General features: G+C 41.6%; 1 protein-coding gene across 3 annotated transcripts in view; it reads left to right on the top strand.

Annotated features, from left to right (window-relative positions):
- Nucleotides 1-23,110, top strand: part of LOXL3 (lysyl oxidase like 3) — a 914,626-nt gene that overhangs the window by 807,309 nt on the left and 84,207 nt on the right. For all 3 annotated transcript variants that reach the window (XM_044063977.1, XM_044063976.1, XM_044063978.1), the window contains one exon: nucleotides 13,395-13,638. In XM_044063977.1, the coding sequence (XP_043919912.1) occupies nucleotides 13,395-13,638 (244 nt within the window). The remainder of the gene's footprint in view (nucleotides 1-13,394; nucleotides 13,639-23,110) is intronic.

The raw sequence follows: 23,110 nt of genomic DNA, 5'->3' as shown, positions 1-23,110 counted from the left end.
CATCACTACATAATACCTTTTCCCACTTTATGCATTGCGTACACTTTAATTAATACAGAACAGGCACTACATACAGTAACATACTGAATGTTCTACATACCTTGTTAGCGTTCCAAGTCTTCGTAGATATCTGTCTTACTCCTTTCCTGTTTAAACAGTTCTATGGTATGGCATACGGTTTGAATGTATGGCAAGCCATCCTTTTATACATAGATACCTGTAACATGTGGTATCCTGCCACCAATTGGTGTTCATGAGTAAATTATTACATGCACATCAGCTGTGCATCTACTCCATTCACCAATTACATGGCAACAGTGGGGTATAATTGAAAACTCCACTTGGGCATTGGCCTTTTGCCCCACCTTTGAGGGAGACGGCCTGTATGTGTTTTGTTGTGAGGAATTGTAACTGCTATTTGCAGAAACACGGATATTTTGGATTCATGTTCCCCGTGGATTGTGTGTGACGGCTAGTGTATATGGTTCTACATGTCATTGTAGCGGTTATCTCAACTGTCTGATATGGGCCTATTGCAGACAAAACCTGTAACATCGCCGTCTGTTCCATTATACAACAGCAATGATTTCACATGGTGCCATTACAAGTGTGTCTCTCACAAGGTATGTTAACGCTTCTGCAGATGTCATTGAGTGAGTGGATATTTGTGAAGTTATTACAGTCTGTATTGCACTTGTTTTGGGTGTGGGGGAGATGTAGGTGGGTGTACATAGCATATACAGGTTTATGGAGACTGCATTTATACATATTCCATATGTGTGTGTGGGCTCCTTCCCTAATTGCAGATCTATCATTTAGTACACTACAACTATGGTTGTTGCAGGCTTATTCATTGAGCCATTGTTAATTGGTTCCTATATAGTATGCAGGTGAGGTGAATACTTCAATCCCTCCGGAAATACATTGATATGTAAGGGTATGTTACTACATGAAAGCTGTCTCGTGTATGTCTGTCACAGATGTTTGCACTCATTGCAGTTGTGTTGGTGACTGAACCTCTTTGGCTTGGGTTGCCACTCTTTCAAATGGCCATAGTGAGACATTTGCAGGACACACATCGGTGTTTAGCGGCTGACACATACCCATGGTCAGTACACAGTATAGAACGTATGTTTATCCTAAATACATCCTTATTCTTGTAGCACTTTAGCTACTTATCATGTTTCTTGTAACATTTACGTAGTTTAGATATAGGAATAACTATTTAATGCAACTATTACATAATATTTGGGGCATATTTATGTCCTACAATCCTGGACATTTGCCCTTTTTAATATTTGTTGTCAGGACACAACTGCCCAAGGAGAGACTGTCCCTCTCAAAGTGGGGCAGGTGGTGACCGTATGCCTACAGCCTGCTATGACCACACCTACCGTCATAATCTACCTCCGAGTTAGCACTTACAGACACACGATGCAAACACACACACACATTACAGTCCCACGGAAACGCACACGGCACCCTCAACACACACTTACACAGACTACAGCAGCAATCACAAACATACTTGAACACAGAACCTACATGGACCGCAGCACCAGCAGCGCTAACTAAATGTCCCTTAACATCGTGATAATATTACTCGCGGTTCTAGTGTTCTGGTACTGTGGTCTTTCGGTCTTTAAGCCTCGTGATTACGCGTGTCGGTATGTAACACATTCGGTAGTTGGCAGTATCCATCTCTCTATCACCCTTGCTATCTCTATTTAATATATATATATATATATATATATATATATATATATATATATATATTTATTTATATATATATATATATATATATATATATATATATATATACACACACATATGAGAGAGAGAGAGAGAGAGTGGACACACCTTTCGTTATATACATGGCGGTGTTTACTGTTTCCTGAACTCTGTACATTTGTGTTTTAACCTGTCACAATACACACCTGCCGTTGGTACTTCTCGGGTAGCTTAGTGGTAGGTGATTGCGTACATGGTTGCATGTTCTACTCCTGGCAGTGGTCGTTATACCGTTGAGAGCAGGCACTATTAGTACAGGGGTGAATCATGCTGGTTTCACCTGTTCTGGACATCGTTGACCGTGATCTGCACGATATTCAGCAAAATGTAGCCCTGTTTCACGCATATCCGTATAGTCATGTTTAAACAACGCTTACCAGCACTTGCCAACGCATAAACCCGCTAACATGTGCTAAACCTGCTCTGATGACCTGCATGCAACATCCATAATTCGTGGCTTCCGTATTACGTAACAGCCCTTGCAGGACGTGGAACCGGGAACATGCACGACAGTCAGTACCTTTACCACTTGGGCATCTGTGATTTGTACAAGTGTTATGGTGTTTCGTATGTGGACTGTACTACGACTGTTCCTCCATACTGCAATCAAATGTGTCACGCAGTTAGTTTACATATGGATGAGACCTATTAATGGTATGTCCACGTGATGTTTAATGGATGTGCTCCAACATTGGGAATCTATGTCACAGTGAGTCACACACTATAATGTGCTACACCTTCACACAACCATATGTGGAGCATGCTAGAGTGACAGATACCTGTCATGGGTTCTCCCCATGCTTTGGCACTACATCCCTGATTACATTATATGGAGCCCCTCATTAACACACCAGGGAATCCATGCAGAGTGTGTGGGGAAAAGTGGTTACACACATGGATCCCACAATTGGCTCTGCTCCACTGAGGGACAGTTGGTTAATTGATGTGGTGGCGACAGCAGACACTGTTTGCCTCGGCTGATGTATGGCCTCTGACAATTGGGTATGTACCTACCAATGTACCTAGGAAGCTATACATACAGTATCGACATATGTTGTTAGGTTCGTGTACTGTTCAGGTGTTGACTTTCCTTGCTCCAATAGCTGTTGTGTGTGCAATGATTGAGGGCTGCCTATGTAGGATTCACATAGTAGGCCACCTATACATTACAGTTTACAGGTGGTCATGTGTGTGTGTGCCATCCAGTTTACTGTGTGTGCAGGTGGAGAAGTGTGTAAGTCCATAGGGGCCTACACTGTCAGTGTATGTGCTATACGTTCCCTTTTTGCCAAGGCGTGGGCATATTGGGCACGCCTCCGTCTGCCTACTGGGGCTGGCACAGGGTGTTCATGGTCTGAATTCCTCTGTGCCTGTGATGGCCTTGGCAATTGCGGTGGGCTGTGAGGGCCTTCACCATTATGTCCCTGCTGCAGCTGTTTCCGCAGGATCATATTATGTAGCATGGCACATACTATGAAGATGTGGGCACACGTGCCTGGAGAGTACTGCAAGGCTCCACTAGATATGTCCAAGCAACGTTACCGTGATTTCAGCATCCCAAACACATGCTCTATGATGATTCTGGTTTGTGTGTGTGCCTCATTATGGCATTCTTGCATGGATGTGTGTGCATTTCTGATGGGCGTCATCATCCATGGCTCCAATGCATAGCCAGCATCCTCCACAAGGTGGCCATATGGGATGTCCCCCCTGACAAATACCTGATACAGCTGTGAGGCATGCCAGATGTGGTAGTCATGGTAGCTTACAGGGCTGCCAGCACACACATCCGTGATAATGCCCTGGGCTTTGCACATGACCTGGCAGTTGATGGAGTGGTATCCCTTGCTGTTTATGTAGCACCTACCATGCTCACGGGGTGGTGACTTGATATGTATGTGCGTGCAGTCTATCGCACCCAGTACCTCCAGGTAGTGTGCCACATGGTGGAAGAGACGCATATTATTGGCCAACTCCTCCTGAGTTCGGGGGAAGTATATATGCTCATTGGCATGTGGTAACATGGCATCCAGGAACTGGTGGAGTACCCTGGATGCTAATGCCTGTGAGATCCCCATGATATCTCCAGTTGGCCTTTGAAAGATACCTGTGGCTAGTATTCTCAAGTTTACACATACCTTCGTGTCCACTGGGATGGGTTCCCCTCTGTTGTTTCTTGATCTCAGGCGTGGCCGGCACAGCTCAACTATTTGCTGTAAGATGTCCCTGTCCACCCTGTAAAGCTCTACTATCTCCAGATCATGTAGCCCCTGGTAGGTTACCCATGGTCTGAATACTCTTCTCCTCCTCCAGGGCCTGCGGTGGTTGTCAGTATCATCCTCCACAACACCTTCAGTCTCCAACACATGGTGATGAATCACAGCTATGGCAGCTCCCAACAAGTACATTGTAAAAGTTCCCCATCTGTTTACACCAACGGTGCAGTGTTTGGGAATGCACAGGTGTGTGTGAGGTGCCTTCACACTTTATACTATTGTGCTTTGAACACTGATGATGTCATAGGGTGTGTATGTACATTCGGAGCTGCAGGGTATCTTATGTGTTTTACCACAGGTACTGCTATTGTGGTGCCTTTGGTGTTGAATTACATTTAGCTGCCGTGGATTACCTCTTGCCCTTCCCTTAGCATTTCTTAACATTTCCCCTCCCATTTTCTGGCATGCATCTAGCAAACTGCTTTCTTTTGTACATTCCAAGACCTGGCTTATCTTGTGAAATGTGTTCTATGGCCGATCTACTGCAGTTTGCTTTGCTCTGACAGTACTCTTTTCTTTGCAATCCAACATCTCCCCTATCCTGTTCTGCAGGTTGCTGCTAGCAGTCTTGTTAGCTACCGTCAATTGCCCACTGTGGGTTAATAAGTGTTAAATGCTCAGTTGTACTCCAATTACCCTACTGCGGCATTTCCTTATGTTCTTACCCTAACCCTCCTGTTTGAGCTGTGGTGCGCGGCGCGTGCGTCCGCTTACCGGGTTTCGGGCACGTTTTCATCCACGTACACCTGTGCTTTCGGGCACCATGTGTGCTCTCAGCTAAACAATGCTATACCTACATCCCCACCCCTATCCTGTGGCTTTGCTTAGCAACAGGCAGGCCGGATTTGCATTGCTCCAATGTGCTTACAGCTACGGTGGCACACCCCACTGCTGATGTCATGTATACCTCCAGACCACTCCTCGGTGTTGTAGCACTGCACCGTATGGTACATCCTTACTCCGGTGGGACGTTTGCGATTCACTATTACTTGCCTCATTTGCATGGCACTGACTACTAATTCATAGTTACCGCACCGATCACTGTCACAGACCCTTGGCAACCCTTGCAACTTGGTTGTGGTGTACCATGCATACCATTGCCTATTATGGTGAAACCATGATTTGTATTACATTGTGATTTTATTACATTTGGATATATTTTCCTTGTGTTCCCATTTGCGCACACATGCCCTGTGGTTGTACTTTGCGTTACTGTGGATATGACATTAAATGTTATTTTTTAGGTGTTGCGCATCTTTTATTATGCCATTGGCTGTATATTTAGCCATTTGCATATGTTAACTTTGTAATACATGAGTCTGGTCTGCTTTCATAGTTCCAATGTTCTGTTTGGCAAAATGTAAACCATTTTTTTTTGGTTTACATTTCTGTAGGCTTACGCTACGCCTGCACCACTTCATGAATCGCTATGTACCTTCATTTGCATGCTGCAGTACTGCGCAAGGGATGATTAGCATACCTGAGCCGAGGGCTGCGCAGATCTGGCGTACGCTGGTAGTGCACGTGGAATTGAATCGTACCTGAATCGCTCGGCAGCCATATTTGGTGTTATACTGCCTACACTACGCCTACGCCTGCGCCTGGCGCAAGCTACATGAATACCGAAAAATTCTGCATGCTCTGGATGTACATAGGCAGCTGAGACAGTATCTTGATAGGACTAAGTTCTTTAGGAAATCTGATCATCTCCTAATTTCTTATCATGGGGCAAAGGAGGGACATCATGTGTCTAAACAGATCATTTCCAAGTGGTTGTCCTCTGCTATTTGTTTTTGTTATACCCAGCATGGTAAATCCATTTCAGGCAGTATCAAGGCATATTCTACTAGACCCCTGTCTTCAGCATTCATGGTCCTCTGTACATATGTTTACAAAGCATTGGGTTCCTTTTCCAGGTCCAGGACAGGCTTTGCTAGGACCATTCTCCAGGGGCTCCGGGATCCATATCCTTCATTCTCCCAGGTTGTTTAGACTTTGGTAATCTACCCATGTAAGCAAAGGGCTACTGCAGCAGCAGAAATGATGACCATAGTACAGTTGTGCAAGCTGAATGTGCCAATAGCAGTAGATGTTCCACCCAACCTTCATCCCCTAGTCTTTTATATTGTTGTAGCTGGGATATAAAGTGTGGTTTAGTGTATATATATATATATATATATATATATATATATATATATGTGTGTGTGTGTGTGTGTGTGTGTGTGTGTGTGTGTATTGCCTTGTTATGTTTTACATGTTAAGAACTATTAGGTTCTTCTCTCTCAGAGATTCAGTCTGACTGCTGGTTTCCATCCGCTTGCTGTCCAATCAGCAGTCAGAGTGAAGGTGTAGTGGAATCAGAGCTTTGTGAGGCTGGCCAGTTGTTGTATCCTGGGCAGGATACAACCCATGTAGCATAAAGGCAACTGTAGAAGTGAGGAATTTGAACATCTGCTGTTATATGTAAATGCAACTTACATAACTGTACTTTGCTGCCCTAGTTCGGAGGACTCATGTACTGCCTTTAAAATAAAGATACCTAATTAGTGTAGTCGTCTGTTGTAATCTGAATTAAAAGAGGTATAACATTTTTTACTGCTACACAACACTGAAATGCCAAGCCAACCTATGAGATGGGGTGTAGGCAGTCAAACAATAAGGTTCTGTAAGAAAATTGCCTTTAACAACATGCAGTCTTTTTCTACAGATAATTGAAGAAACTGGAATTGGTGGAGAACATGCAATTGGAATATTTTTTAAATATCAGCAAAACTGTCAAATACCCCATGTTTGATGAGACTGGTGTTTGAAAAATTTTAACAAGCATTCAGATGATTCATACAACAAGCTATGGATATCTCATTACATTCATACAATGCCTCAACATTGCTGTTATATGACACAGTTCACTTTGTAAACACTGACAGTCACTTTATACCCCTTGTCAAATGACAGTGTGGCTCATTCCTTGTCTAACATTCTCTTCCTAGACACAAGGAAGGGCTCCAGTGTTCACATTGCTAGTCTGTAGTTTGTAGTTACCACAGCATCCTGTCGCTGCAGTCAACTGTGTGCATGTTGGAACCTCCATGGAAGACTATTATTAAGCCAGAAGACTACATCCTCCAAATCTGTAAAAAGTACTGAACCTCCTGGCAAAAACACTTTCAAAGTGGCAGGATAAAAAAAAGTTTGACTCTACATTACCTGCTAGGTTGAATACCTTTCCGTTTCACTGAATACAGCTGAGCAGCCTTGATTGCACATAACCCAGCTGCTACCCAATATAATTACTTTGCCTGGAACCCAAATTACCACTAGTTTTTTTCCTGTAACAGTTACGGTGGTGAGGTATCCTCTTACATAGTTGCATTGAAAAGAACACTTTACTAGCCTTCTCAGTGTACTCTGCTCCTCTACTGAAAGCCAATGCAATTCACACATCTTTGAATACCTAATCTGCAGTTAGAACCCTCTTCATGCACTGGTGTCTTGAAGATTATGGCGCCTACATCTGTCTTCTACATCAAAGTAGGCAGACTGCATTATGGATATGTGGTATTTATCATCCCTTATTTCATCTGAGTGCACAGTTAAAGTTTGCTGAATCTCCTTTGTGGTTGAGTTTTTTTTTCTGTAAATTTCTTCTGATTTTTCAGTGCTGAAGAAACAAAGGATCCTCAGGTCATTTCTAGATCCCAAAGGTCTAAAGCTCTGCATCCCAAAAGAAACATTTTAAATGGTTATGATACAATCAATTCTTATGTGCCTTTCAGGAGACTGGGTGTGCTGTTTGGACTTACCTCCATATCAAACTGGTCAGACCTAGCCATTACCAGTTAAGAACTCTCCCTTTTAGTCTCATCTCAGCTACCAGGGTGTTCACCAAGAGCATGCCAATGTGCATGCCCATAAAATTATCTATAGTATAATCTTAGTTATTCTTATTAGGGATAAAATATAATTATCAACAATGGCAGAGGTAAGGCCAATCTGTAACTGAATGGGATAGGTTATTTCAAGCACAAAAAGGGAAATTGATTAGGCTTAAAATGGCCCACAAGGGCAGCTAGAACAATACTTACCTATGCATCTATGAACCTATAATAGCTGCAAACCACCAAAGGGTGTAGAAGGAAGACACATTTTCCCCTTACTTAAATGACTGGATCTTCATTGATGCATCTCAGAATGATACAATTTGCAAGACTGAGTCTCTGCTCAAGCTGTTGTCTTTCTTTGGAGTAACAATCAAAGTTCCACTTGTTCCCATTTCAGTCTCGCATTCATATATTGTATCTAGGACACCACAATATGTCTAGCATTTCTGCCCAAGACAGGATCTTATCCCTTCAGCAAGTACTTGCTTCTATTCACTTAGGGTAGTGTGTTCCAGTATAAACTTGTCTGAAGGGTTTAGGTCTCACGGTGCCATCCATTTTCATGTCCTATCATGCCAGGTACAGCATGATGGTACAGCAGTAAACAGTTCAGGTCTACTAGCTTCAATATTTCTATCCTCTTTTTGAATTTCAAAAGGTTGTCGATCATAACCGCAGTAGTGGTTAGACATTTTCAACCACCAGTGGGGGATTCCATTGCAGCTCCAAACTCCTCAAGCTACAGTGGCCACAGATGCATCTATTTTTGATTGGGGGATAATGTAAAGATGTGTCCATTCAGGATACCCGAAGACCTGAGGAGTCTTACTTGCTTCCGTATCCTTTTAGGCCTTTGAAGACTCCCTGCCACAGAGATTCATCTCTATTTGAGCAGTGTGGCTCTGGTAATCTGCTCAGCAAACAGCATGGAATGCATTCATAAATACTTTATCTTGAGCCAATGAAAGAGTAGGAATGGGTCCTCAAAATGTATTGCTTACTATTAATGGTTCACATTCCAGTACAGGCCTAGTTTAGTACTGTACACACCCAGCAGTTATGTTTTAATGCTCCACAAGTAGTTCCTGAGCCACTCATTTGCAAACAAAAGCTTTGCCACTAGGGAATTTAAGTATTTGATCGCTTTGCCTTTCGAATCAATGCCAAGTGCCCAAGTTTCTTTCTGTGACTCCTTCTTTAGAGAGTCAGGCCAGAACTGCTCTAACCCACTAATGGCCAGATTGACTTCTTTTGCTTTTCGCCTATTTCCTGTGATGATAAGACTCATCCAGAAAAACCAAACTTTAAAGGGCTAGGATCATTCCAATAGCCCCTGTTTTACCTAAACAAGCCTGGTTCTCTTTTCTTAACCCCTTTGTTGTACAATGGGTTATTTATCTATTTCCATGCAAGGTACTACTATCATACTGTACAGGCAGACCTGACACAGGCATCACTGTCTCAATTTGATAACTTTGTTTCTTTATTTCCTTCGATAGTCAGAGAGTCTGCCTGTTCTCAGAGGGTAGTTCCATTTTTTTCTTCCTCTCACAAGCCTTCTACCCAAAAAGGCTTACGGGGTAAAAGATATGTGTTTCAGTCTTGGTGACTGATAAAGTAGTAGATCCTTTTGCAGCAGCTGTCTCCTTAATCCTGTCTTATCTTTCTGTAGTTTGTGATACTAGTCTGTTACTTCTGCATTATTGTCCAGTCCATCTCCAACATTCTTTGTGGTCTGATCTCTTCTTCCCTTGTCTGTGTTAATGTTTGTAAGGCCTTTTTGTGGGGTGCCTTCATCCTCGTGCCTTCAGTAAGAGACCCTATTCCTCCATGGGACTTCAGCTTCATGACTAGAAACTTACTATTCCACTCTTTGAACCAACAAGCACAAGAATACAAAATTCCTTCTTAGAAAATGCTGTACCCGGTAGCCATTACCTCAGCCAAGAGAATCTTTTGAGTTGCAAGCTCCTTAAATCAAACTTTTTTACTTAGTCTTCCACAAGAACTAACCTGTCTTTATGTTCATAGCTACCACAGAGTGACATTTAAACCAGCTGTTTAACCTGCTTGCCTTTTTGCCCTGAATACAATAGTCATGGTGAACACTTCTTTCACATGGAGACAGCTTAAATTTTATGTGGACAGAACTGAATGTTTTTGCAAAGATGACTTGTTATTAATGTCCATTGCTAAATGGAGGTTGAGCTGAAATGTTTCTGAGCTTACCCTTTCCTGGTCATTAGTTAATTGCAAATACGGTAAGCCTCTTCCCATTATCCCAAGGTAGATTCCGCTAAAGCTGTAACTATTTCCCATGCATTTTTCCATAACTGATATCTCTGTAGTCGTCAGTAAACTTCAGTAAACAGTTTTACAAGACACTCTAAACTGGACATTATTTCCAGGTCCAAGACTTTTTGGGGCTACTGTTGCCCATGAAATGTTGTCATTATGGTGACTACCCAGGAGGATTTGATAAGGGCTCTACTAAAAGTTATTAATGATAAACTTTTTCTTGTCAGTTACAAAATTTGTATGCTTACCATAATGACAAATGTGTGAGAAGGTCCATCTCTGGTAATATGCCCCCTCTGTCCTCACCTTTGATGTTTCCTGGCATTCTGCTTTCTCCTTTACTTTTTCTTCTTTTCTTCTAAACACAGGTGAGAACTGTATACTGAATAGCAAAATAATAAAAGATACACAAGGTTAAGGATGAATGTGTCAGGCAGCTTGGGAAAGCATATATGCTAAGTGGTCCTAATTACCAATAAAGATCGACTGTTGATTTACATAGCTTTCATTTTTGTGCCACATACACCTAAAAGTATTCTTAAAAAATTCATTTACAAGATAATTGCTGAAGCATTTATTTCCACTCATGCCCACTCCTATAAAAAGTTTTCTGTTTAGTTTCACTTTTTCATTCTGCTGTTGGGGTGCCTGCTAGCCACAACAATTGTTTTACCTAAAACTCCCTGGCATAACAGTAATGGGTTGAACCAATACCCTTTTAACTTCCTTGGTTTCCCTCTAACATTCTCTACCTGTCTTCTTTATGAAGTGTAAATAAAACTACATCAGGTCATTAGAGTGTCAGTACCAGCTGTCGAGTATGCGAGTTAAGGACTCAGGCAAACTATTTGCAGATGTGAACCATTTGTTGTGAAAGAAAAGTTACTAGGCATCTGAGCAAAATGCTTAAACATGAAGAGGCTAGAGCTTTCATTAAGCGGTGCCCATCTGGCATAAAAGAGCTCACTTTATATCATTTTTATGTCAGTGAGAACTAAGAGGTCTCAGTTTACATGTACTGTATCCTGCCAGTATGAGGAATTTTTTTTCTAACCAGAGTAAGAACTTTCCTTGATCATGATGAGACCTTGGAAGCACTGCAAAGTATAGATCAGATGGGAAGAGATGTGGTGGTGGTGGTGGGTGGGTGGTCTGGGTCTTCTCTGTGTCAGTCAGAGGTAGTTCTGGGAGATGAGTTAAGACTGCTAGCAGCTAAGCAGCAGACACAAGGTACACTTTTCCAGTTGTTCAAAAAGCCACCAGTTATGTAGTCTTTTCTTTTCTTTATTTTTTATTTTTGAGTCTCTCTCTCTCTCTCTCTGTCTGTCATACTGTAGAGGTCCCCTTAATGGTTGTGTATAAGGAGATGTGGATTAGTAGATTGGCACAGCCATTCACATGGAGCTCCATGGCTTGTCTTAGATAGTACTGATGATGCATCATGCTAAGAGACAAGAGTATAGCAGTGAGTTAGAGGCTCAGTCCTCCTCTTTGGAAGGATATAATGTTTTGATGTATATGGGTGGGTTAATGCAGATGGATATGCATATTGTTTGCTTTATGTTGGGGGGAGTGGATTATTTGATTTTTGTTATGTGAAATATTGTAGTTGCGTATACGAAATAGGGTACCTCTAACAATGGTTCTTTCATCATCATCACCCCCCCTTTTTTTTCATTTTCTACATAGGAACCGCGTGTGGTGTCAACTGTCTCCATCTCTCTCTCTCTCTCTCTCTCTCTTTCGCTGTTTAGTGCTACTCTCCTGCCTTGTCTAACACTCATGCCTGACTTTCGCAGGTTTTCTCTGACACAATCCATCACAATTTTTATTTCTGAATTTTGTAAAAGAAATAAGGATCTGGTTTTCACAGGAGGAGGACAGAAAATCATTGCAACTATCAGTTTTGATAGGGGGCAGATCACTGGATGTGGCTAATCAGAACATAGTCTGGAGATAGAGGAGGAACGGTATAGAGTTGGAATACTGATTTCAGCTGGTTGATGAAGGATGTATTAAGAGTTGGGTAGAAGCTTAGTGAAAGTGGAGACTTAATCAAGAGTACAGAAGAGATATACCTTATGTTGATGAATGAGGTGATACAATTGTGTTAGAGTTCAGAAAAGTAGTAAAAGCATCAGCCTTAGTTAAATAAATCAAGTTAGATTGCATAGTTTCCCTGAGAAGGCTAATAAGTGAGGGTTATTGAGTTTTGTAAGATCTGAGGTAGAAGGAAATTGGCAAACTGAGTGCAGCCTGGAGTATCATATTATACTTTGGATGTGCTAAGGTGTTGTGGAGAAGGATATGTGTTCTTATAAAGGGGATCACAGGAACGTTTTAAAGGATCAAAGCAATAAAAATATATATAGTCTATACCAAAAGAAGTACCAAGAGAGATTATGAGAATTTAATTTGTCTACTCTGAGCAATTTTTTTCAGAAAATGATATGTTTAAGAACAGGACACTCCCACATGAATATACTAGAATATACTAGGCTGATGGGAAATGTGACAAAGTATCTTCAACAAAAACGGTCTCTCGTTTGGGACGGTATGGGTTCAAGAATGAGAGTAAAGCACAGAGAAAATAGTTGGAAATCATTTTAACATTTGGCATAATGTGACCTTCAATAAAAATATTTTTAAAAGTAAGAAATTCAGAAATGTGTGAGGCAAACATTAGACAGTTGCTGAAAGTGTAGTAAAATGAAGCTGTTGGTTAAGTACTTGTACAAATAATCCAAAAGTCAGAGAAATGGGAAGATATTAGAAAGTTTAGGCAGTCCTTATCTGTGATCATTTTCTGTTGTACCCTTTCCCTTGTTAAACCATGTACCTTTTAACGTATTTAATGTTTAGACTGTATGCCTGCCATTTGTGTTGGGTCATCACTGAAAATGGAACTTTCTAGCTTGGTGGGCTATTTCTGGTAAGCAAAAGATAACTAACAAAACTGTTATATCCAAATGATGATATCTCAGCTGTGCAGTTCTGCAGTATCATACAGCAATGCTAAAAATATAAAGTAGACCATCTATATGGAGTAATATCCATCAAATTCGTAATCCTTTATAGCAGCTACAAAGGTGCAATCAAGTGTTTTGGTGTATACAAATAAATAATATTCGTTTTGTTTCCTTCATAGCTGCTTCTGACCTGATCCTGAATGCTCCATTGGTACAACAGACAACTTACATTGAAGATAGACCTCTGCATATGTTGTATTGTGCTGCAGAAGAGAACTGCCTTTCAAGCAGTGCCCGCAATGCAAACTGGCCATATGGACACCGGAGACTCTTACGCTTCTCTTCTGAGATCCATAACCTCGGCAGAGCTGACTTCAGACCCAAGGCTGGCAGACATTCTTGGGTGTGGCATGAATGTCATGGGTAAGTAGAGTGCCTGCAAAGGTTTTTGGTGGGGCAATACATTTGCCTCAGTAGAAGAGAAAATGCAGCATGCAGCTATGAAGTGTGCAGCGAATGGCAACCAGAGCTATGAGGTGTGAGATTTCTGGTACTAAACAAACCTAAAACTGCTATTAGCTTACAAGTGACATGACAATTCAATAATTTTAGTAAATATAAGGTCTTCTAACAACAGCTTAATAGACTAAAAAGCTATCAAAAGTGAAATAAGCAAATATGTATGTGATGCCTGTGCCCTGGCCCAGCAATCAAGGAGCCTCAATCCTCACCACTAACACCAGTTAGGGGCGTCTCATATAGGAGGAAAGGATAACAAATACACATAGTAAAGTGCAATTTCCCTTAAGAGCACACAGAGATCACAGTCAGTCCAGGGCTGGTCACTGCCTTGCTCTCCAGATCCCCAATAAGACTTCTCACTGGCACAGCTATAGGGTCCAGATCTCAGCCTAGTGGGCAAGCTAAAACCTCCAGCACCCTGTCTGTCCAGCCAGTGCTTCGTGTCCCTGCCCAAGTAGTTGACACACACACACACACACACACACACACACACACACACACACACACACACACACACACACACACACACACACACTTTGAGAAGAGTTTATACAAACACACAGACACTTCTGGGGAAGGCTGGCACAGTTTCTCCAGCTGTGCCCTTTTTCCCAGACTATACAGTAGTACCAGCTACCACCAGCCACTAATATTTATCAGCTACTCAAAGGCCCTTAAAAGGGTGTCCAATTATTACTGTGCAATATTATTATCCAATTGGTAGTATAGCCCCGGGCTAAAGCTATTGGAGTGGCTTAGTACAATTTTACCAAAGGCATGCAAGTACTCTAAAGAGCTTAAATTATCTCTAAAAAAACAGCCACAGTTGAAAGGGTTTAAAAATATTTAATAACAAATAGTCAAACCACAAGACAAAACCTTTTACTACACAGTGCTATTCAAGAGTTCAGAGAACCCGGAGATATACTTAAAATAATTCAGTAGTACATTTCTGACATCACAGAAAAACACTTAGTGTAATCTTTCTAGTTTCTAGCTATTTCTAAGAGAAAACACAAGTCTAAGATAAACTTACATATAGAGCAAGACAGTGCTGGTGATTTTGATGGTCAAGACAAAAATACTTAATGCTCTCTGATTCTCTTTGTTTTTAAAATCACATTCCTGGTTCACATTACATCATTCTTCACACTTCCCTGGGTTCCCAAGCTAACAGAAACTGCTTTTACATTCTTCACCTCTGAGCAGAAACCAAAGCAATAAAGGACAATTATGCATGCAAATTCTGGTCATTAACTCTGGCCTTAAAACAATAGGCAGGATGCCCCACTCTAGACTTACTGGCTGCGAGTCCTAACGTCAAAGGGTCACAACATGCTTTACTTGGTCAGTAGAGTGCACTGTTGTTACATTTTTTCCAGTTCCACATGTAACACTATTTTTACCATTTAAGACAACAAGCCTGTGATTTACATTAATATTTACAGATGACAGAATTATCTCCAAAATGCTATCTGGCTAGGCTGGCAGCCTTCATCTATCTTCACCCAATCTTCACAATGTATATAGAGGACACAAGTAGAATAAGCCAAAGGATTCACTTTGCTTAGACAAAGTGATATAAAAGTGTGCATTCAAAGGTGGATGGCTGGATGCTCAGAAGCTGTGACTTTTTAAGCAAGTTAAGATGATTTACCAAATTTATCACGTGTGATGTCTTTTACTTACTTAGGACTTTTGCTTTTTAATATCAGCGCCATTAAAAAGAGTCTGCAGCTTCAAACAATAATATGTTTATCTTTCTCGGATGAGCATTTTCAGAACTATTACCTCACCCTATAGCATAAAAAATTCCTTGTCTGAATTGTCTTCAGTTACTTTGATTTGGAAAATATGTCCATGTGTGACCACTGTTCTATGATGTTCTTCATGTTTCACTGTTGCATTCATTACATTTGGGTTATCTGCTTGCAGGTAGCCCTTAGTCGGCCTGATTAATAAAGTCTTGGGTCCTGCGTCAGTTGCTGTCCCTACTTCCATGACGTCAGGTTGTCAGGGGTATAAAACATGCAGCCAACACCATTACATCAGTCTTTCTTGCTGTGCGGTGCCCAAAGCAGAAGTAGTTCACAAGTGCTGGTTTGCCAACTCCTGAAATTTTCGTTTTCGAGTTTCAGAGCTGAAGTCTTCAACTAAAGCTAAGTACCCCATTGGGGAAACTTTTTCTTGCTCCTTACCGTGTCAGTAAAAGTTAATAATTGCATTACTTGTGGAAAGCAAATACCTCATAAAGATTTTCATTCATACTGTATTCCTTGCCTAGGCCCTGACCACGACGTACCTTGCTGTCGGTTTTGTGCTTTATTTAATCAGCGCACTATCCGTCATCGGTATATTTTCACCTCTAAATATTCTGGTTCTTGACTTAATTATCCAGAAATGTCATCGGTTAGCTATCCAACTACCGGGATTCCAAAAAACCACAAAGATAAAGACAGAGACAGGCTGCCGAAGTCCAAAACTGTCGGCGACGCTTCTACTAAGCCAGTCACCAGTTCGCCAGTACTCAGTGAGGTGTTTTCATAGCCCCTGATACCTGCTACTTCTGATTTGCAGGCCTCTACTGAAACCCATTCGGAGTCCGGTATGCCACGAGATGCTTCAACTATGGAACCCGTGGATGTCTCTACCTTGGATGGATCTGGAGTCGCTGTGCAGGCACCGGCTTCTGAGGGTGTATTCAGGCCTATGAACTTGCATATTAAACTGATGCCTCCTTTACTTAGGCCTAAATCTCGATCCATGCCTAAAAAAACGATGGCCAGGCCACATGCTCAGGCCTCTATGCCTAAAAAACAAATGATAAGAATGACTGAAGATCTAATAACTCTAATCAGGGGTAGCCAACCCCCCCCCCCCCCTAAGAGGCCTAGGACAGAAGTTGATTATGAATCTTCTGATCAGGATTCTGTTTTTTCTGATTCTTCTGATGATCTAGATTTGCTCTTATCTACTTATGAAGATTCTGATGCAGAGGACTCCATTCTCTTTGCCTCCCCTCCTGAGGATTTTTCTTTTGGGGAAACCTTACATACTCTAAGGGAGCATTTCCACTGGGAAAGACAGGATTTTTCAGATTCAAAAAAGAGGCTTAGGGATTTCCTTCTCCTACCTCAGCATAGGCCTTTAGCCATTCCTCCTGTACTAGACATTGTTGGTGATGCTTTTTCAGAATCTAGTTTGGCCCCTGATTCCCTGCCTCCTGCTCCCAGAAAACCTGACAGATACTACAGGGTCCCTGAGTCCCACAAGTTCCTTTGTAAAAATCCTATTGCAAATCTGGAGACTATTTCACAGGGGCCCAAGGGCATTAAGGCTTCTACTTCTAAAAATCCTACCCCATTCTGATAGAGACTTCATGGCTCTGGATAGATGGGGTAAGAAGGTTTACACTTCTGCAACCTTGGCCATTAGGGCTTTAAACTGCCAGTTTCATATGTTAAAGTATCAGCAACATGTTATTGGACTGCTTAAACAGAAAATTATGTTGATTCCTGACTGTGTAGAAAATAAAAAAATACAGGATTTAATACATTCTGCTGAACAAGTTAGAAAACATACTTTGCGATGTGGTTTTGATTCATAAGAGGCCTCTTGCAGGGCTGCTGTTACTGGGTCTGTGCTCAGAAGGCATGCTTGGCTCAAGGAACAATCCTTGCCTGATCATGTTAAAGCTAAATTGTTGGATGCTCCTTTAAATCAGGACCACCTGTTTGGCAACAAGGCTGGGGAAGTTCTTAAAAAGATAGAAGATAAAGCTAAATCTATGCAAACTGTTAAAGATTTTTAACAAGTTCAGCCTCCTAGATTTATTAGGCACTGGCTCTCTAAGAATTGGTCCTTTCCAGTCCCTTCCAGATCTTCTCAAGCCAAACCCAGACACAGCAAAAACACCAGGTTTCAGTCCCAGGGGACACACAGAACTAAGCAGTGGGGGGGGCCTCCACTTCCAAATATGGGAATAATAAGACTCCCCCCATGGTAAACTGTCTCAATGACTTCCTTTTAAAATTTCCAAGCACTTATCAACTGACTGCCCCCTTGGGGGGGAAATATTGCTCTTCATGCAAAGAATTGAAAACTCATTACCCAGGACAAATGGGTTTTAAATACAGTGTCCTACGGATACAGCTTTCACTGCCACACATTGCCAACACCAAGCGGGTGGCCAGACTTACCCCCAAGTCAGTGGGCAGAGGCCCAAAACCAAATACTTTCTCTCTTAACCATGGGGGCAATTCAACTGGCACCAGAAGAGGAAAAGGGACAAGGTTTGTACTCAAGACTTTTCCTGGTACCCAGAAAAGACAATTCATGGCATCCTATCCTGGACCTGCCTACTCTAAACACCTTTTTGGAGATTCCAAAATTCAAGATGCTGACTCTTCAATAATTACTTCCTATGCTAGGCAAAGATGCTTGGTTGGCAACACTAGATTTAAAAAAAGATATCTGCACATCCCAATCAGGGAATCTTGCAGATGATACCGACGTTTCAAAGCAGGCTACACGCACTATCAGTTCTCTGCACTGCCCTTTGGCTTATCTACTGTGCCCAGGGTATTCATAAAGTGCCTAGCTCCTGTTATTGCATTTTGCAGGCAAAGAAATATTCAAATATACCCATACCTGGACGATTGTCTAATTCAGGCAGAAAGCCAGGACATACTTTTGAATCATCTGGCCTTTGTACAAAGGGCTCTAACTTATCTGGGGTACATCATAAATGAAAAGAAATCACACCTGGTACCCTGTCAACAAATTATATTCCTGGAAGCAAGCTTGAATACAACTTCCCAGATGGCTTACCTCACGCCAGAGAAACAAATTCATTTGACAAATTACTTCAAACAAGTAGCCACAAAAACCCTGCTATATGCATGACAAATACTGCAAGCCTTGGGGTTCATGGCCTCCTGCATTCTTCTAATTCCATATGCAAGACTGCATATGAGGAAACTACAGTGGTATCTAAAAAGCTTTTGGTATCAACATTCTCAAGACTTGGAAACAATTATTCCTATCATACCTTGCCTATGCCTAGAGTTCCTTTGGTGGGCAGAGGCCTGCCACCAAAACAAGGGACTACCTTTCACACCACCCCCTGCCACCAAAACCCTAACAACAGACGCATGCATGGGGGGGGGGGCTCACCTGGCAGGGAAGTGCATTCAGGGCAAATGGAACCCAAGTGAAATGCACCTGCATATCAATCAAAAAGAAATGTTAGCTGCACAGAATGCTCTGACAGCCTTCAAGGACGACATTCTTCCAGGACAACTAATGGTAAAGATGGACAACACCACTGTTATGTGGTACATAAACAAGCAGGGGGGTACACATTCTTACCCCCTCTGCAGACTAGCCATGGCATTGTGGAACACAGCCTTGAGCTACCAAGTGCACCTACAAGCTCAATTTCTGCCAGGAAAATTAAATACACTGGCAGTCGGACTAAGCAAAACCTCATGGACCCACACGAGTGGAAACTGGAACCAAGAATTTTCAACATGTTGACAAGCAAATGGGGGAGCCCAGATATAGACCTGTTTGCCCCCTCCCCAGAACTACCAATTGGACAAATTTTGCACAAGGACTCCCCACAAACTAGCCTGGAAAATGGATGCTCTGTCCTTCAGCTGGAAAAACCTATCGGTCTATGCCTTCCCCCCCTCTGCCTTTGCTCTCCAAAGTACTACTAAAAATCAAACAGGACAAACCAATGATGATTTTGATTGCTCCAGACTGGCCGTGCCAACACTGGTACCCCCTCCTGCGCAATATGTCATGGTTATCTCCATGGCACCTGCCTCAGACTCCTTCCCTGCTGTCTCAGCAGGAGAACCAGATTCTACACCCTCATCTTCTAACACTGAACCTTGCAGCCTGGCTAATTACTTAATCTCTCCTTTACCATCCCTCAGCAAACCTGTGATGGATATAATTTTAGAGGCAAGGAGGTCTAGCACTAGAAAATCTTATGCTGAAAAATGGAAAAGATTCTGTGCCTGGAACCAATCTCAAGGGATGAGCACAGCAGCACCCAATTTACCTCAGATTTTACAATACTTAACTGAGATGTTTCACAAGGGCCTGTCTTTTTCCTCCATTAAAATCCACGCCTCAGCCATTTCTGCTCATTATAACACAGAACCACCCATCTTCTCTCATCCACTGCTCAAGCAGTTCCTCAGAGGGGCCAAAAATTTGAGCCCACCCAGGAGAGCTCCAACCCAGCCTGGGACCTTAACTTTGTCTTGGAGAAACTCACTCTACCTCCTTTTGAGCTAGCTGCTACTGCAGACTTAAAATTTCTTTCTTGGAAAACAGCTTTCCTTTTAGCAATCACTTCAGCTAGAAGGGTATCTGAATTACAGGCCCTTATGGCAGTGGAGCCTTTCATCATGTTTCATGCAGACAGGGTGTCCCTCAGAACCAATCCATCCTTCATGCCAAGGTGGTATCCAGTGTGACTCTTAATCAGGCCATTCATTTGCCAATCTTCTTTCCCAATCTGCAGAATAAAGGGGACCAGATACTGCATTCTTAGATGTGCACAGACAACTTAGATTCTACTTGGACAGAACTAAACCTCAAAGGAAAATCTGAACAACTCCTGGTGGCATTTGCTGCAGGGGCAGAGGGGAAGGCTATTTCAAAGCAAACCATTTCTAATTGGATAAGCCAATGCATTCATTTCTGCTATAAGCACCATGGAAAACCTATCCCACAGGGGATCAGACCTCACTCCACCAGGGCTGCATCGACCTCTACAGCCTTTCTCAGAGGCGTCCCTACCAGGGACATCCTAGAGGCTGCTACCTGGAGTTCTGTACATACTTTCACCAAGCATCATCATTTGCCAATTTTCTCTAAATCCAGAGCTGGCTTTGCCACTGCAGTCTTGCAGGTCCTTATAGCTGGCCCTAATGCTATCTACATTCCTCCTCCCAACCATAGCTTTGGGAATCTACCCAAATGTAATGACTGCAACAGTGAAACATGAAGAACATAGGACAGTTGTGTACACTTACCATAAATGTAGATGTTCAAGTGTATTCACTGTTGCAGTCTTGGTTACCCTCCCTCCAGCCCCCTAACTTCTTTTGGCTATACCTCTACTTTCCTTTACTATACTTAAAAGCCTTTTTGGTGTAATTGCTTTTTTGTTGGAGGTATATCTTTGTGCTTTTATACTTAATTGCTTCCCATTAGGGGGGCACCTGACATCTGGGGCAAGAAAAACTGATGTAATGGCGTTGGCTGAATGTTTTATACCCCTGACGTCATGGAAGAAGGGACAGCAACCGATGCAGGACCCAAGACTTTGTTAATCAGGCCAACTGAGGGCTACCTGCAAGCAGATAACCCAAATGTAATGACTGCAACAGTGAGTACACTTGAACATCTACATTTATGGTACATGTGCACAACTGTACTTTTTATATGTAGTAGTTTGTGGGCATCTTCTTCTCAGTACGTATGAACATTAAATTCTCACTTGCATCCTTGTTTGATCTCGTAGGATATAGTGATGAAGATCCCAGTGCCCCTGATTGTACTGAATGTTAATCATATTATAAACCATTTTAATAAGTTTATACTGTACCCTTTTTTAGGAACCTGTTGTCACTATTTTAGAAAAGACTTCTAAAACAACAATATTCAAGGTTTATTCCATTTTTTCTCGTTCAGTTACTAGTCCACCATTTCTAATCAGAAACTATGTGAAAGGGTGCAAGGAATTAATGACAAAGATAAATAACCTCCATAGAATTTTACCAAATGAAAAACTCAGTGCATGCTTTATAATACAGTACTAACATGACTTTAAAATGGGGTCAGACTAATGACCCATGGAAGGGATCATCACCTTCATATGACTACAGGAGAGTAGCTGATTTGACTACAACAGTGGATTGTCTGTAATGGATTTATCTAGTATGCACAAATTACAGACAGTAAATAATAGGCCAGGACTGTGAAGGAGAGGGTAGTGAGAATATAGGCAAACACAGACCTTTATGTAATCACAAAGAAAAACTTCAGCCAGAATCCATTTAAGGGTTATAATCGCTTTTAAAGACTGACAAGATCTGAGCAATGTAAACTAGAGGTCATTATGCATGAATGAAACCCCTCCCCAACTTGAAGATCAAACCTGTCTCAGCTGATATCAATGAAGTGTGGGCGAGGGATATTTCAATCGGGCACCAGGCTTGAATGTCTGGTTATGAGGTTCTCATTGCAGTTTTCTTTTCTCAATACAGACATCTCATCTCATTGTACTTGGCCATTGATGATTCCTTAAAATTCTTTTTGCCATCATAAGATTGATGAATCGGTCATTCTTTAGCCAGTAACTCATGTCCTGCTTATGAATCCTAGCTGGCAAATTATACACGTGCTCTGTTTCAGGTGCAAGAGCAGGACTGCATGCCTCTCAATACTGCTACTGCCAGACTGGATTTCTGGCAATAATACCTACCTTCACAGTTTAGCATGGAAAGTAAGACAGTCAAGCATTTAGCAAAGCCAAATCATCTCAGACAATAAGCTAATTAGAAAACAAACCAAAAAGCTAGTTCATAGATTTTAGAACATCTCATATTCATGTGTCCTACTAATACAATCACCCTAATAAGAAATGAATGATGTCATGTATTCATTTGTATGAAGTTGCTAATGTGCAGAACACAATAATACATATCTTTCTTAACTAAAACAGTGTTTTTTGCATTATTCTTCCTGTTTCTGCAGTCAGTCACTATTCTTTTGGGAAGTTTGTCTAGGAAGGTGACTGTAGGATGGATGAACAGGAGAAGTGGGACTATGACACCACCAAGTGGATGCTTTTGATGTTCAAAACTTTACTTTTGCGTGGGAGATATTTAAGCTCGGAAATCGGATTGCACAGCCCTCTGTTTCAAGGAGATATGGTGTAGCTTCCAAGTCTGAACACAGCTTATTATGATTCTATTGATTCTATTGGAGAATCAGTTGCAGAGCAATACCAGATTTGAGGATTGATCTGGTTACTAAAAATGGATCAGTGAAATGTTAAGAACAGGACACCAGATCCAATGCAGATTTTTTGAATTATTTGAAACTCTATATATTGCATTCATTGCTTACATCTGAATATCTTAAGACTTTATCTGCATCTTTTCTTCTATTGACATGGATGTTAAAAAAAAACTGTCTTCTTCTACATTTTCTAAAACAATCATCCAGTTTTGATTATTTGTGTTAAAGTGGTTGAAGACTTCATTAGATTTAGCTAAATTATATCCTGCTCTAAGGAGTGCAAATGTATGAATTTGCAATTTTCCACATTTTCATGAGAAGCCAG

The sequence above is a fragment of the Protopterus annectens genome, chromosome 2.part2 (genome assembly GCF_019279795.1).
Source record: "Protopterus annectens isolate FY-2018-M chromosome 2.part2, PAN1.0, whole genome shotgun sequence".
NCBI lineage: Eukaryota > Metazoa > Chordata > Ceratodontiformes > Protopteridae > Protopterus > Protopterus annectens.
This window is presented reverse-complemented; position numbering and strand designations above follow the sequence as displayed.